Source organism: Tursiops truncatus, chromosome 7 (assembly GCF_011762595.2).
Source record: "Tursiops truncatus isolate mTurTru1 chromosome 7, mTurTru1.mat.Y, whole genome shotgun sequence".
Lineage (NCBI taxonomy): Eukaryota > Metazoa > Chordata > Mammalia > Artiodactyla > Delphinidae > Tursiops > Tursiops truncatus.
Genome location: NC_047040.1, coordinates 56,895,830 through 56,913,892, shown reverse-complemented (window position 1 = coordinate 56,913,892; position 18,063 = coordinate 56,895,830). Strand labels below are relative to the sequence as shown.

At 34.1% G+C, this 18,063-nt stretch overlaps 1 protein-coding gene across 3 annotated transcripts in view; it reads right to left on the bottom strand.

The window, feature by feature from the left end:
- The window catches only part of LNPK (lunapark, ER junction formation factor), an 89,990-nt gene that overhangs the window by 52,472 nt on the left and 19,455 nt on the right, over positions 1-18,063 (bottom strand). For all 3 annotated transcript variants that reach the window (XR_012333071.1, XM_019923002.3, XM_019923004.3), the window contains exons 5-8: positions 15,465-15,523; positions 8,550-8,590; positions 1,667-1,750; positions 1,533-1,584 (exon numbers count right to left, since the gene is read on the bottom strand). Coding sequence is in view for 2 of the 3 variants with exons in the window: in XM_019923002.3 (XP_019778561.1) it covers positions 1,533-1,584; positions 1,667-1,750; positions 8,550-8,590; positions 15,465-15,523 (236 nt within the window). In the remaining variant the exon portion in view is untranslated. The remainder of the gene's footprint in view (positions 1-1,532; positions 1,585-1,666; positions 1,751-8,549; positions 8,591-15,464; positions 15,524-18,063) is intronic.

Sequence of the window (18,063 nt, the reverse complement as noted above, 5' to 3'; positions counted from 1 at the left end):
TAATTACTAGTAAGAAGTATAAATTATAGAAAAATTTAAACTGATTATGAAAGTAGGTGTTACATTGCAAGTATCTATGACTAATTTTCTTTTTTTTGGAAGCACAGCGTGGCTTGTGGGATCTTAGTTCTCTGACCAGGGGTTGAACTCGCACCCCGTGCAGTTGGAAGGGCAGAGTCCTAATCACTGGACCTCCAGGGAATTCTCTACGACTAATTTATTTTAATCATATTTAAACTTTTACATAACTTTTGATAGACTTTTACATTTATCAAAAGAGCAGGCTAATATTTCTATAAACCAGAATCCTACTTATAAAAGATGGGAAACAGTGGGATTCTTCCTACATACCTCCGCCAATTAGAATACCTAAAACTATTATGGCTTATTTAGTACCCATGGTCTTTGTGGGTATTTATAAAAGAACTGACTTCTCGAAGTTCTAAATGTCACCCTAACTTTATAAACCAGGCTCCAATTCCGATGATTTATAAGAGTAGAAGTTAAATTTTTGTAAGTATATTCCATATAGCAACAAAAGCCTTACAAACTACAGGCATACCTTGTTTTATTTGCTTCATTTTATTGTACTTTGGGAATACTGAGTTTTTTCACAAAATGAATTTTACAAATTGAAGGTTTATGGCAATCCTGCATTGTCAGATGATGGTTAGCATTTTTTAGCAATAAAGTATTTTTTAATTAAGGTATGTACATTTTTTTAGACATAATGCTATTACACACTTAATAGACTACAGTATAGTGTAAACATAAATTTAATACATACTGGGAAACCAAAAAGTGTGTGTGACTCACTTTATTGCGATATTCACTTTATTGGGGTGGTCTGGAACCAAACCTGCAATATCTGAGGTATGCCTGTTATTTTATTATACTCTAGAGAAGAGAACAAAAAAGGAAGCCAATGCAAACTCAAAAATATCTTTTCACATGCCAGTCTTGGGCATACTTTATGTAACCACTTAAAATAATAACATAATAGTAATGGTTTCACTAGTAATCTGGCAATATAACCTCAAAAAGAAAGAGTTAATGTTATTATATAGCAGTAATTCAATTTTTTTTCTCATTTCTAAATTACATTTTTTTTCTTTCTAACAGTGTTACTTTAGAAGGAACTCAAGTTTGACAAAAATCTTCATTAAATTCCTCAAAAAATAAATCATAAAAATGTAAGAATTTTCATAATAGCAGATATTCCAGGAGACTTATTTAAAGGGGGGAAAAACCTTACAAAATATTGGTGAAATCACTTAAATTTCAAAAGATTAAAATAATTATATATTTAATCGCAAAAGATAATAACATCTTTACTCATCAACATATTTCTATAAAATCAAAATGAAATAAACTTATTGCCATCTATTTTAAGTCATATCCCAAATTACCAAATACGAATTAACATAAAAGCATCCTACATAAGTTTTTCACACCTCTATCACACTTTTGAACTCACTTGGATAAATATGGATCTTTCCAACAGCAGCAGGAGTTTCTACAAAGTTATTTACCTTGTCCAGGTCTTGCAGTTATAGTTGCTCCAGCAGATGGCGGCTCCAACTCCTGTCAAATACAATAATGTTATTACAGTGACCTACTACAATGTGCGATTTAAAATAAAATAGTAGTGATATTACAGCCTTACCTTTGCTTTCTTTGAGTCTGGATCAAACCTTTCAAGAATTAATTTAGCTGTTTTATAAGTTTCTTTTTCCATGACTTCTTCAAGCTGCAAACAAAAATTTCCACAAGTTGTCACATTTTAAAACACACATGCACTACTTACTTTTATAAGTCCTATTCAAAAAGTATTCAACTGCAAGGCTTAAAATAAACAGCACATAGTATACCCAGATAGCATGAAAGACTTCCACATTCAAATAATTAAAATCCAGATTTTAAAATGCTTCTAACCTCTAATATGTTAATTGTATTTAACAGCTTTACTGCAAGGAAATACCAAATATTGCTAATTGTTTACATATAATGAGGAGAATAATTACATGCACCAACTTCAATAATGGAATGTGCAAAAATCTATCAGCCATCATTATTGGAAGTTATTAGACATGACAAGCAAATGACAGGCAATTCCTCAGATTTATTTCCTCCTAGTACTTAATGCTATTAATTTAAAGAAGGTCGTTAGCCAAAAGCTTTACAAAATAAAATCTCTGTGCCAATTAACTGCTGTCAGCATCGATTTTAGATTATTTATTAGCAGAAGCAATTAGCTTGCTGCAAAATGCAGTGAAAACTCACTTAACTGGGAGAACAGCCATGCTCTCTCATGGAATTTGCTCAAATGACTTTAAAAGCTGAAGCTCCCCATTTTTTACTTAGATTCAAACAACTTTAGAGGGAAAAACTGAACATAATAAGAATTTAAGTAAAGATTTTACTGAGTTCTATGCTCACACTAGGGACTGTAATTAAAGCACTTCATTATTATAGAATTTTATTTACAATGCACTCAAGTCACTTTATGGCTTAATATGTGGGTTTAATTTAAAAAGTAATCACTAGTAAAGTATCATTTTAGCAGTTACAGCCCAATATCAGAAAAAGTTTAACTTTAGTACAAGACAGTCATAGTTATGACAAATAGTTAATATATAGAATAAAAATGCTTTTGCAAAACTTGGAAGAGGACCTTTTCCTTCTCAGTGACCACTTAGATTCATTAAATGTCATGTTTATTCCAAAGGACATTTATTTTAAAATGCAAAGCAGAGAACATTTACCAAATTAAAATACAATTTAAAATATGCTGCCACAATAGTTAATAGATTCCTCATTAAAATCTCAATATAACACTTAAGAAGTGCTTAGATGAATGATTTACTAACCTTGGTTTAGTGAAACTAAAATATTTTTCTAACTATTTCAAAATTATGATAAATTCTCAAACAAGCAAGTTTAAATTTCTGATGTAAAGAAAATGTTTGTAACATTACTACTTTAGGGTTGGGGAAAAACTTGGGATGGGGACAGAGAGAGGGCATGATAGAATCTATCCCCAAATCAACATAATCTACATGAAACAGCAAAGAACTGAATCCCTGATCTCTACAAATTAATTTTTGATGGTCCAGACCAGTGCTGTAACAATAGAACTACCTGTAATGATGGAAGTGGTTTATATCTGCACAATAGAGTAGCTACAATGCCATATGTGATAAATGATCACTTAAAATATTGCTTGTGCAACTGAGGAACCAACTGTAGCTACTTTTATTCCACTTTAAATAATGTAAACTTTAAAAGCTACATGGGTCTAGTGGCTACTGACTTGTACAGCACAATTCTAGAGTAAGACTATTGGTAGGTTTAAAAAGAAGATTAGATACAACTGTGATCTTTAAAACAATACACAAAAGTCAAAACTGAAATGCCATTTTATTAAACGACTGCCATTCCTACTATATCATTCAGCAAGTATTCATGTTTATGTCTATGTAAAGTATCTTAAATAAAAACATTTTAAAAAGCAAAAGATACAAATCCATTCTCTTTTTCTTTTGCATTTACTTTGAAAAATTCTTTTTTCACGTAATAGCTTAATTAACACATATATTCCTACTACATTTTAACTGAATAATTTGTTTTATAAATAGGGAGACATCTGATCAGTGGGAAGAATACAAACTTGAAACCATGACATCAAAAAAGATCTGGGTTCAAAGTACATCTCCATTGTTAATTAGCTGTAGAAAGACTGAGCAAGTCTGTTAGCCTCAGTTTCTCCTTTTGTAGAGCAGAAACATTAACACTTTCTCGTAGCACTGTTATGCAATTTAAATAATGTAGGAGAGTCTATACCAGTACCTAACACAAAAACGCATAATCTTCAATGATACCTCAGTTATTCAGAGTGGATCTGAAACAAGCAGTGTTTTCAAATACCCACCGTATTAATATCAGGATTCAGGAATGAGAAATTGAATTCTCAGAATTCCCTAAATTACAAATTACTCTGTATTCTTCCTAATATTTTACATATTTCAAATAATAATGAATGATGTAACACAGAGTGAATTGTTTTTCTGTAATATGAGTATACTAAAAGTTTAAAAGTTTTTTATTTAAAAAAGAGAATAATAGGGACTTCCCTAGTGGTGCAGTGGTTAAGAACCCACCTGCCAATGCAGGGGACACGGGTTCGAGCCCTGGTCCGGGAAGATCCCACATGCCACAGAGCAACTAAGCCCGTGCGCCATAACTACTGAGCCCGCGTGCTGCAACAACTGAAGCCCACGCGCCTAGAGCCTGTGCTCTGCAACAAGAGAAGCCACCGCAATGAGAAGCCCGCGCACCACAAGAGTAGCCCCTGCTCGCCGCAACTAGAGAAAGCTAGCGTGCAGCAACGAACACCCAACACAGCCAAAATTTTAAAAATAAAATAAATAAATTAAAATTAAAGAAATAAAAATTAAAAAGAATAATAAACACATGGTTGCTTATTTATTATGAATCAACACTATTTTGGCAAGATTATATATTTTGAGAACATATAAAAATTATTTCTACCTGATATAGAATTTCATCATAGAAGATACTAAAAGAAGGGAACACTAACACAAAATAAACATCAATTTTTTTAATTTTGAAAGATAATTATACAATATTTAAATTATAACTCTTGAAATAAAATTTTAAAACACACAAAGCATTAATTGCCCTATCCAATACTCTTTATCCTTGTTTCATAACAAATATTCCGATGTAGAAAAATGTCTTGTGTTTTGTACTGACTTTGGTCAAATTATTAAAAGAATCTTCAATTCACAGCTTTAGGGTACATGTTGCATTATTTAAACTCATATTTTTAAAATGATGAAAATACTGTCTGCTTATGCTGATTTTGTTTTGCTGTTGAAATCAATATTGTTTTTACTAATTCAGACTTTAAATCATTTTCTGACTTTATATAGGAGTATTCTACAATAACAGTAACATCTCTCTCAGCATTTGTTCTGTTAAAGTATTTACAAAGATCTGTAGCCTACAGTGAATATTCAAACACTAGAAAACACCAGCAGATATTACTGGGTAATATAAAAATGTAACATGAAACTTCTAGTGAGGTTAACAGCCCCACACAGAATCACATGCTAAAATTGCCAATTTAAGGACTTATTTTGCTTCCAAAATTTATTTCATGGAATATCACTCACAGGATTTTGTATACAGTATTCTATATATATAAACTTATTAACGTTTATTTGTAAGAATAAGTCACCATTAATAAGAGACAGGGCCCATAAAACAGACTTATGGCCACAAAAGCAAGACTGACTAATTAGATTGTGCCACTTCTCCTCTATGTGCTCCTGTCCTGTTGCCTAAAATGTCCACATTAACCTACAGCTCAGCATGCCAGCATTTCTTGCTCTTGCTTTCAACTGACACTAGTAGATTCTTTTGAACCAGTAACATTTATAGTGATTGTTAAGTTTTAATTCTCAGAGAATTATAATAATTCTTTCCCAGGTTCCCAATTTCTCAACCAATTTTCCTCAGGACTTGGAAAAATATAAATTGCCTGAGAAATGCCAGAAAGGAATTACCACATAGAAACACTTGTACTATTCTGAAAAAAGCACAGCATTTTCATGAAGCCACTTAAAGAGGTCATTTTGACTCGAGTTTTGATGGATTTTGATTTTGAACTGTTTTGATGGGATGCTCATGGATACAAAGCGATTATCTATTGAATAGTGACATGTTTTAAACTAAAAGTTAAAAAAAAAAATGTGAGTGGCAAAATGTACACAACCAGACTTGGGAGGTTTTTTAGGTAACTAAAGATTAATTCCTAGCTTTATTTTAGTAAGTAAATACTTACATTAAGTTCTTAGATTTAAAACATTGTTTTAAAACATTTAAAACGGTGTCACTCATTTTCCTTTCTAAGTAATTTAACCTTTTAATTAATTGATAATTCATGTTTATTGTTACAAATTACACTTTGACAAATTACAAATTACATTACAAATCTATCCAGATTAAAGAGAGACATACCTGAGGAAACCACCTTTAATAACACCTCAAGTAGTAAATACAATTTACATTCATTTTTTTAGTGAAAGAGAAGCGTTAGGAGTTGGGTACTTTTAAACTAATGGCTATTCTTCCTGCCGGCATTTTTAAAGCTATAAATGTAGAGTTAAACATCAAGGAACAAAATCAGTTTTGATTACATTTTGCTTTTGCTCAAAAGTAATGTCCCTTCTTTTTCCTCTCATTACCAGTACAATCATTAGCTAGCATTGTACTCCTTACAAATTCACCCTTAACACCTATTGTTCTAAACAAAGTATAACTCAAACAAAGCAGCTCTGTTAAGGGCTTGAGCAATAAAGGCAAGGGTCTAGTTAGCAACAGCAACAGTAATGAAACCAGAAGCAATCAAGTCAATGCAAATTGTGTTCCCTAATTAACAAAATGAGTTAAAGCAGCCAACTTATTTTTCTTTAATTATACATTGCAAGAGAAATGCCATACTGAAATATTCTGTAATATTGATGTCTCGTGAACCATTTAGATATACAAAACTATTGAACCTTGAACTGAGTTTCCCAACTGTCAGACCTAGATGGAGCAGCATTTATGTTGTGATTCCATCAAGGGCTATTAAAGAAGTAAATAGCTTGGTTTGTCCTGTCAAAGAATTTTCTAAGTCTGTTCTGTTACTCTACTGAGAGTTCTTCACCAATCATATGTTCTCTAAGATTCTGTTTTCTGTTCATGTGATGCCACTGACATTGAATCAGCTTCTCATCACTTAGAATTTTTTTATTTTCTTCTTTTTTTCTCTCTCTTTTTTCTTTTGTCTTCCTCCTTGTCTTTTCTACTTTAATCAATATTTCTCCATTTTGGTACAACAAGTAAGGCTTGGCTACCAGCTCTTCTTTTTTTTATCACATCAGCAAACCAAACCAATCATATCACAACTTCTATATTATTGAGAACCATCAGTATTTCCTCACTTTGAATTTCTGGCTGTTCCATAATGTGTAGAATGCCAGAAATATAATAAGATACAATGGAAACATTTCTACGTTTCAATTTAGGACCATCAAAAGTATCGATGCAATTTTTTTTTTTTTTTTTCAGTACGCAGGCCTCTCACTGTTGTGGCCTCTCCCATTGCAGAGCACAGGCTCCGGATGCGCAGGCCCAGCAGCCATGGCTCACAGGCCTAGCTGCTCCACAGCATGTGGGATCTTCCTGGACCGGGGCATGAACCCGTGTCCCCTGCATGGGCAGGCAGACTCTCAACCACTGCGCCACCAGGGAAGCCCTCAATGCAATTTTGATAAATACCTCACAGAATACTGAAGAGGCATCAAATAAAAAAGATAAGGAATCCTTTCAGAATTAAGGTTTCTTTATTTTTCAGGTACTTAAATCCCTCAGGACCAGTGTCTTTTCCTACCAATTCACAGAACAATTTATAACATTAATTTTAACCTTCATAATTTTTATTAGTTTCATCCATAATTGTTACTCATTATGTTAGACTAAAATACATTAAATTGATTTTGCATCTGATCAAATTTCATTAAGTTTCCATATAACATGATACTCCTATCAATTATCATTCTTATACTTCAAAAATAATTACATGAAAAAAGTATATGTAAATTCAAGCCAAACACCAAGTTCAACCCACTTATTAAAAACTATTACAGGGCTTCCCTGGTGGCGCAGTGGTTGAGAGTCCGTCTGCCGATGCTGGGGACACGGGTTCGTGCCCCGGTCCGGGAAGATCCCACATGCCATGGAGCGGCTGGGCCTGTGAGCCATGGCCGCTGAGCCTGCCCGTCCGGAGCCTGTGCTCCGCAATGGGAGAGACCACAACAGTGAGAGGACCACGTACCGCAAAAAAAAAAAACAAAAAAACTATTACATATCAACCTCTAAACATCTAGAGTCCTTCCTCTCTCTCTTGATCCTCCTCTTTCCAACCCATCTGAAGGATGCATTTAACTGGCCCCACAACAGACACCCATGTGATCAGAATGGCTGATAGAAAATAAAAGAAACCAAAGAAAAAATACTCTCTTTCTCTCTCCCCAGTTTTCTTTGGCCTTTTTTTTTTTTGCATGTTAAATTTGTTTTTTACAACCAATCTTCTTGATTCCCTCTCTCCTCGCTTTATTATGTCAAGAAAATCTGAGAACTGACATATGATGTTTGGTCTTTTTTTGGCCCTAATAATAAATCTGGATACCCACTTTTTACCACTCTGCCTCATTTAGTCCTCCAAAATGATTCATTTACTTACTTCTCAGCTTCCAACTGACATAGACACTCAGACTCTCAAAAGTTCATCTAACTACTTTTTCCTGTCGATCATTATTAACTAGCAAAAATATTCATAACTTAGCTTCACCATTAAACTGTTATCTAAAAACATACTTGTTCCTTGGAGAGTCATTACTTACAACATATAAACATTAATTATTCAGTTCTGAATTTATTAGTTTTATATAAATTAACTTAAATAAAAGTTAACTTACTATTTTTTTCTTCTGGGATTTTAAATCATCCAATGCTTCATCTAGAAAACAAGATTTAAACCAAAACTAAATCAGATATTAAGATACTTAAGATACAAGAAAAAAAATCATGTCAAATGATATACATTAAGCAACTGCAGGAAAACAGTCTCATTTTAGAATTTCTCACAGATGTGTACAGACAGAAGTCATCTCAATTTTTACCCATATATATTTTATATGTTTGCTTATATTAGATATTACAAGCTCAGGAGTGGAAAAATGGACTTTACATAGAATAAAACACATTTCCAAATTTTAAAAGATACATATTTTTTAAATGTTTTCAGAAATATTACTTTTTATTATTTCTCCTTCAACATCCCACCCACATTAATTTACAAAATTAAAACCAATTATTTTTTATACATTGGTAATAAAAATGTTCTCTTTATTTATGAATAAAGAAGTACATATTTTATTAAGTTATTTGATCTTCAAGATATTGAGCACTAATAAAGAAACCTTTGAAAATCTATAGCATTATATACCTGAAGAGGGACTTGGAAAGGAAGAGGATACTAATTACTTTTCAAAATTAAACTTTTCCAAGATTTGCCTGTTTAGTTAGGTTGCATTGGTGGAACATAAAGAATCATTTCAAAGGATATAATTTATGAATGTGAATATCTGCTTTACAAATTTATTTTAGATTTCTAGTTTTTCTCTAGAAATACTGAACTAGTATAAATAAGAATACTATTCCAGATGGAAAGAAGACTTATAACTTGATTTAAACATTTTACCAAATAGAATTCAAATAATTGTTTTTAATGTTTAATTAAATTTACAAATAAAATTATCTTTTCATGAAGTTCTGGAGTAGCAAACATCTGAATACCCAATTCAAATAATACTATTTACGTAAAAATCCAAAGAAATACAAACTTATGAAAAGATGATTTTACTATATATTTTTTTCAAAGTGTTCTAGCAGACTAATTACTGAAAGGGGAAAAAAACTGCTGACCTCTTTAAAGAGAATAGTCATCTTTAGTTAGATAAGACCAAGCCAAATATCTAAACTTTAATGCAGAGATCAGCAAACTTTTTCTATAAAGGGCCAGACAGTAAATATTTTAGGCTTTATGGGCCAAAAGGCAAAATTAGGTGAGCACTTTTAAAGGAGTAAACAAATTTCCACAAAACTTTCATTGACATAATTCAAATATAATAATAATTGAGTTCAATTTTTTGTAACATAGGTCTACCAATGAAAAGAATGGAATCTGGAGGGGTAGGTGGGGGATAACATTTCACTTAATTGAGATTCAAAATTAGTGTCCCCCATCCTCAAAATTGATCACAAATGTCAATCTGTTAGTTTATCTGTAATGAGATTTCACACATTTTATTTTTGAAAAATTTTTTTCACAGATAGCTGCTGCTAAATATTGAAATCAATCCACAATCACATGATTTTAATTGAGCATATTCATTGTGTGAAAGGCATTTATAAAATTCTTTAGATTCTTCTCTTGATATTTGCCTTTTATCATGTCATTGCAAATTAATCACTTCCAGTTAAATGGATTTTGAAATACGGAAATTTCCTTTGTACTTGCATGAGGTCTGAAAAACACTGCTGGAATCGCAGTTTGAGCTCAGATAATGTATCTGCTGCAAATCGGGGTGGGAATGGAGATCTTGTTTCTTAACTTCTCATAGCACTTTTTAAAAAATTACCTTTCGTCATCAAAAGCAAATTGTTATTTGCTTTTCTAAATCACTTTATAGCAGTATAGGTTTCACATATAAGGACTGTTTTGTCTCGTACTCTTAGGTTGAATTCATTAAGAACAATTATCAAGTCTGCAGCAAAATCTAATTTCCAAAGCCAGTTCATTCATAATGGTTGAAGGTGGTTCTTCTCATTCAGAAACATTTTAGTCTTGGCTCTGAGCTCAAAACATCACAATAAAAGTTTACTACTACTACTAATCCATCCAACTGCTTGTATTTCTGATAAAAGTTCACATAATTGATGATGATTAAGTCCATTGCTGTTGAACAACACAGTGGATAACCACAGAATTTAAACACCTTACTGTTTCATGAGCTTTGTAAATTAATCCACTAAGCCTCTTTCTGCTTCACACATATTTTTACCACCAATAGTTGTAAATACATCTCAGTAGATTCCACTTCAGGTTGTACTAAATTAGTGTTTTTTCAACTTCTTTAAAAATATTCTCTCCCAGAGTGTTCTACACAGACTGTTCACAGAGGCTAATTCTTCAGTCATTTCAAGTTCAGTACTGACTTCTGAAATAAATTACAATTGAGCTGTTATCAGTAACATCTGTCAACTCATCAAGAGTCAATGACAGGGAATTCCCTGGCACTCCAGTGGTTAGGACTCGAGCACTTTCACTGTGGTGGCCCGTGTTCAAGCCCTGGTCAGGGAACTAAGATCCTGCAAGCCTCGCAGCATGGCCAAAAAACAAAAAAAAAGAGCCAATGACAATCACTTGAAATAATTTTTTTTAAATGATCTTGTTTTTAAGTTAATTATGTTGCTTCCAGTGTTCTTAATTCTTCAAGCAATTGTTCTTGCTAAAAAGGCTACTAGCCAAGCAAGTATTTTCTCTAAACACATTTTTTCAGCTGCTGCAATTACACAATTTAATTAACTCACCATTGGTAAATAGCTTTCTTTGCTTCACAGATAAGCCACTCAGAAATTTACTTTGAAGTTCCATTTTCACTTTTTATTTTTATGAAGAAATTCTGCTATGATGAGATATTCCATTTAAAATTTTCTAGGGGCTTCCCTGGTGGCGCAGTGGTTGGGAGTCCGCCTGACGATGCAGGGGACACGGGTTCGTGCCCCGGTCCGGGAGGATCCCACATGCCGCGGAGCGGCTGGGCCCGTGAGCCATGGCCACTGAGCCTGCGCGTCCGGAGCCTGTGCACCACAGCAGGAGAGGCCACAACAGTGAGAGGTCCGCATACCGCAAAAAAAAAAAAAAGTTCTAATTTTTCTAACATTGCTTTTCTGTGCATTGGGAGTATCATGATGAGTACTTAGCATGATAGTCAATGTATATTTGTATTCTTTTAGTACATTTATAATGGCATTGCATAATAAGCACAATGCTTTGTGTTTTGATAATAAAATAGTCCACAATCCATTGTGCCTTAAAAGTGCAACATTCAGGGCTTCCCTGGTGGCACAGTAGTTGAGAGTCCGCCTGCCGATGCAGGGGACACAGGTTCGTGCCCCGGTCCGGGAAGATCCCACATGCTGCGGAGCGGCTGGGCCCATGAGCCATGGCCGCTGAGCCTGCGCATCCGGAGCCTGTGCTCCGCAACGGGAGAGGCCCGTGTACCGTTAAAAAAAAAAAAAAAAGTGCAACATTCAAAGTCCAATTTTCTCTTCTTGTTTTTACATAATGAGTGTACACTGGTAATAATAAATAAAAGTCACAATACAGCAATTATTACAAGTTATAACAGTGTCGCTGTGATTTGTTGCGCATCCTACAATAGGCTGAAATGTTGAGAGCACCATACAGTCTGTCACAACTACTCAATTCCGCCATTATTGAATGAAAGCAGCTACACATAACATATAAATGAATGGACGTGGCTGTGTTCCAATAAAACAGAAATGTGAACTTCATTCAAATTTAACATGTCACAAAATATTACTCTTTGAATTTTTTCAATAATTTAAAAATGTAAAAACCATTGTTAGTTAGCTCATGAGATGTACAAGGTGGTGCGCAGGACTTAGCTCACAGGCTGTAGTTTGCCAATCCTTACTTGAATCTATACTAGGTCCAACTTGTAAAACAAAGGAAATACAACTAACAGAGAACAAAAAGCAAGACATGATCAGTAGCTTCAGACTTAAAAAATATATATATATACACACACACACACATAAATATATATACATATGGTACCTAACTTTATGCTAAAAAGAAGTGTAAAACTGCAAGACAATCTCTTATGAAGTCTATTTTATCTACATGCAATACCTATGCAAATGAATTCGTACAATTTTTTTAAATGAAAGGATCTGTAAAATAAAAATTTAAAGCAAAAAAACTCCTTTATATAATAAGCATGTCCTAATGTGCCTACTTGCAAGTCAAAATATTCACACATTTTCCTTAGAGAAGTGTTTCCAAGGGCTCTTTTAAAATAAATTTTCTTATATTTTTCACTATTTTGTTCGTTCCATGAGGTCCAAGATCATATTTGTTTTAAACTTCTTCCTGTCTTCCCGGCATCTACTATATTACTAAATATCACCGGAAACAATGCCATAAGCTTAATTTCTCTAATCTGATTAAAAGTATCAATATTTTTTAAAACCACAGCAAACATCATACTTAATGGTAAAAATTAAAAGCTTTTGCACCAAAATCAGGTGCTAGACAAAGATACCTGCTATTCCCACTTCAACTCAATATTATACTGGGTCTTAACCCATTAAACAAGGCAAGTAAAATTTTAAAGGCAAGAAAAATAAAAAATAATAGGAATTGGAAAAGAAAAATCAGTACCATCAGCCCACATGTATGTAACACTTTACAATTTTTATATGCTTTCACACATAATATTATCAGTTAAAACTCATAACAGTCTTGCCAAAACAAATATTTGTTTCTAGTTTATAAACTAGCAAACTGAGGTTCAGAGGACTTAACCTTATTTGTAGGACAAAAAGATGGCTAGTGTGGCTGGAGCAAAGGTGAAAAAAGGAGAGTGGAAAGAGATGAAGTTAGAGAAATAGACATAAGCCAGAAAGTTGGGGTTAAGGTCAGATTTTACTCTGGTTGCAATGGGAAGCCACTAGAAGAATTTAAGTAGGAGAGATACAAGATCTGATTTATACCTTAAAAATAGACTAGTTAGGAAACCACTGCAATAGTGCCAGCAACAGATGATGATGAATTAGATGACCTGAATTAGAATTGCAGTAGTAGTAAAGAAAGTTATAAGTGGTCATATTCAAGATAATTTTGGAGGTAAAAATGAGAGAACTTTGAAGGGGAGGGAGAAATGCATTGTAAATTAAAGGGAATACGGAGTCAGGATGGGATTTTTCCCCCAGATGATTGTATTGAGACAGGATTATATGCCAAATAGGGACAAGCCAATACAAATAATACAATACAATACAATACAGATAATGCAAAAGAGATGCAGGTAGGGATAACTATAAGAGCAAAGTTCATGAAATGGTCAGAGTATCTAGAATCCAGAGCATAAATGAAAGGCTTAGCCAGAGATGGGATCAAGGTCGGTCGGTCTTCCAAATTACCATGATGGATGACAGCATACTGAGTAACAGATGGGGCAAACTCTATGTTTTTGGTGGTGGAGATAGCGCTCACCTGTTTACATCTATTTTCTTCATGAAGTGAGACTATCAGGTCAGAGTGGCCCGGTAGATTTTGTGAAGTTTTGTTTATTTGTGGCTTCTGAATTTTTATTTGGTTGGTTGGCTTTATTTTGGTTTGGTTTGGTTTTGGTTTTGGGGTTTTGGTATGGTGGTGGGTATTAGTGATTTGAGGAGAAATACAGTGTCAAATAATACTCTCAAAGAGAAAAAAGTAAATTTACTAGGGAACTATAATAGGGTTGTGTAGCAGTGTTGAGTACATACATTTGTATGTACATGCAAATGTACAGCATGTACAGCATGTTGTATGTTGTATGATTTTCTAGTCAGCATGTTGTATGATTTTCCTCTAACAAATTTAGTTTTCCTGATGCAGATATAGACTAAGTACATAAATGTTTTTAACCAGGATATGGTTTCTCCAGTCACAGATTAAGCATATAACTGTATTTAAACAAGGTATGGTTTGCCAGACAAGCAGAATGGGAAAGAGAGGCAGAGGAGTCAAGGGTGTCTAAAAGGGATGGTCATTGGTCTAGATCACAGAACCTTAACTGGGTCAAAGATAAGTTATACATGAGGAGGGCAGTTTGAAAGTCATGTATCTGTGTGAACCTTATTTGGATCCTGAGTCAAACAAACAAAATATTTTTTAAAGCAAATGACATTTGTAAGATAACTGGAAATTTATTATTTTTATATTTAATATTTTATAATTTTAAGAATTCTTTTTTAAGTATAATAATGTACATTGTTTACACATTTTTTAAGTATATTATGGATAGATATATCTGGGATATACTTCAAAATAACAGAGATGGAGAAGTGGGTGGGGGTAAAAATTAAATAAGATTGACCAGGAGTTGATGATTGTTTAGGTTGTGTGATAGGTAATACGAGTGTTCATTATACTATTCAGTCTACTTTTGTATATGCTTGAAATATTCTATAATGAAAAGTTAAAACAAGAAAAAAAATCACATGTAAAGTTCATTTAAAATGAAATTTGCATATCTTGGGTTAATTATAACTCATAGTTTTAAGACCTGAATGTCTTTAAAATCTGCACATACACAGAATACAGGAAAATTGTCATAATTTACATACATATTGTATTTACATACAATAAAAACAAAAGCCTAGGGGCTGTGAGCCTGAAGAGAATGATGCAATTAATAGAATAAATCAAAAGATGTTTAACTATATTTTATTCCATAACATGTTTTCTATAAAGATAATTTAATAAATATAATTTCTCTTCATTTAAAGAAATGAATTGTTTTATGTATTGTGTAAAAAAAAAATTCTAAATGGACAAGACAGAAATAACACAACTGAAAAACAGAACCAGTTTGATCATTCATAACCTTTCTTATACTTTACAGTAAACAGCTCTTCAATATTTACCACGTTGTCATTTCAATATACCATTTCACAACCTGTTATTCAATTACAAACTGATGCACCATAAGATGGGTTTTTTAATGTATTTATAAAAACTTCAAAATTAAACTTACTATTTCTTTCTGTTCTCTTGGAAAAGAAGAAAATAAGCACCGTTCTTATGCTCCAGATGCTATAGAACAAGCAAAATTCAAAAACAAAAACCATCATTAGGATACATGAATTAGAAGCCACATAAAATGAAAACAAACACACATTTCCAATTAGAGTTAGGGACATTGTATCCCTTTGTATTTTGAAAAGCAAAAAGCACTCCTTTCTTTCAGAATCCACCAGAAGTTTACCTGTGCTTTCAAAGGAGGAGTTCTCAATCTAAAATCCATGGACCTCCTGAGGGTCCCTCCAAATTGTGAAATTGCCTTTGTGTGCATAAGTGCATTTCTCTGGAGACACCATTACCCTCATCATTCTCAAAGGACTCTATGAATCCTCCAAAAGATTAAGAACAAATTAAAAAATTCCTTCTTACTAGGTAAGCATCAACTCTAAAACTTTATCTATTCCCATACGTTAGGGAAAAACATGTTTTACAAATCCAAACCATTATACAAATGTAAGTTGCTACTCCTTCCCTGTTATTTATTTATTTTTTTTGCGGTACGTGGGCCTCTCACTGTTGTGGCCTCTCCCGTTGCAAAGCACAGGCTCCGGACACGCAGGCTCAGCCGCCATGGCTCACAGGCCCAGCCGCTCCGCAGCATGTGGGATCTTCCCGGACCGGGGCACGAACCCGTGTCCCCTGCATCGGCAGGTGGACTCTCAACCACTGCGCCACCAGGGAAGTCCTTTCCCTGTTATTAATATTAGAGGGATCTTCTCTACTAAATAGGATAAGCTATCTGGAGAAAAAATAAAATCTTACCATCAAGTAAATAACTGATAAGTAAATTTAGCTAAACATTGCCTTTCAAAGATTTTATGAAGGTAATTCTTTAGGTCTTGCATTAGTAAGTCATCAAATGATACTAAAAGAATTAAAAGAAAATCAAAGAATGATCCTAATCACAAACTTGTCCAGGTCATCTCTTAAATTCAATGTAAATAAAACAAAAATCCCTTCTCCATAGAGCATGGCCGAATAAGAATACAAACATTATCCATCATTTTATAAAAGAAATACATTGTATCTAAATGCAAATTCAGATAATAGGTATGAAAATTAGTTCTTCACTCTGAAATATATCATTGCCATTCTTAGGAATTAGCCTGCAGGGTCATCACCAGTGAACCCTGTCTCCTGGTATTCATAACTTTATGTAGTTCTCTCTCACCAGTGTTGGTCTGTGTGACCAATAGCATGTCACTTCAAGATTAGGTTATAAAAATATGCAGTTTCCATCTCAGGCCTCTTCTTCCGCTTGCTTTCTTTCTCTCTCTTGGATTACTCGCTCTGAGAGAAGCTGCTATGACATGAGGACATTCAGGGAACTCCATAGAAAAGCCCATTTGGTGAGGAACCGAGGTCTCTGGCAAACAGCCAGTGAGGAGCTGATGCCTGCCAACAACTGCATGTGTGAGCTTAGAAGTAAATTCTCCAGCCTTAGGTAAGCCTTGAGATGACTATAGGCGCAGCCAATAGCTTAACTGCAATTTACATATGAAAAAAGACCCTGGGCCAGAACCATCAGCTAAGCTGCTCCCATATTCTGTCCCTGAAGAACTGTGAGAGAGAATAAACATTTGTTGTTTTAAGCTACTAAGCTCTGGGGCAACTTGTTATATAGCAATAGATAACTTGTACATGTTTTGGGGGTTGTTTGTTTATTTATTTTTGGCTGCATTGGGTCTTCGTTGCTGCACGCGGGCTTTCTCTAGTTGCGGTGAGTGGGGGTTACTCTTTGTTGTGGTGCGCGGGCTTCTCATTGCAGTGGCTCCTCTTGCTGTGGAGCACAGGCTCTAGGCACAGGGGCTTCAGTAGTTGTGGTGCATGGACTCAGCAGTTGTGGCTCATGGGTTCTAGAGTGCAGGCTCAGTAGTTGTGGCGCACAGGCTTAGTTGCTCCTTGGCATGTGGGAGCTTCCTGGACCAGGGCTCCAACCCATGTCCCCTGCATTGGCAGGCGGGTTCTTAACCATTGCGCCACCAGTGAAGCCCCTACATGTTTTTACATGGTGATGATTTATTTTTATGATATGAAAATACCAAAATAACCAGTACCAGATTCCTACATGTTACTTGGACAACTATCTAAGCACTAAAAAAAAGACACTGGGTATTGTCCTTATCAAGGGAAGGGAGATGAGAAAAGAGGTTAAACATACAGCTCACAACCCTAAATGATCCTTCAACAGTAGAAAAGTCCCATAATATTTCCCCATTGCAAGCCCCCTGAAACAGTGGCAAGCTGAGAGAGATGATTTAGGAAAAAAAGTATAGGGAAAGAAAACTGAGAACACAAGAGAAGGAGTTGCAGAGATAATGACTAAAATTCTGAAGAAAATCAGTAAATTTTCTTAAATGGTATATTTTTTTAAAGCATATATAATTTTCAAAGTGTAAAAAGTACGAGAATGGAAATATACTCCCTTACTTCACAGTAAAACTCACTAACTTCCCTTTGTGGACAACAAATTCTTCTTTTGGTTTTTATCAGAACTACTGGTGGAGAAAATGAGCTATCAAATAATACACATTTCTAAGTGTCAAGCCTTC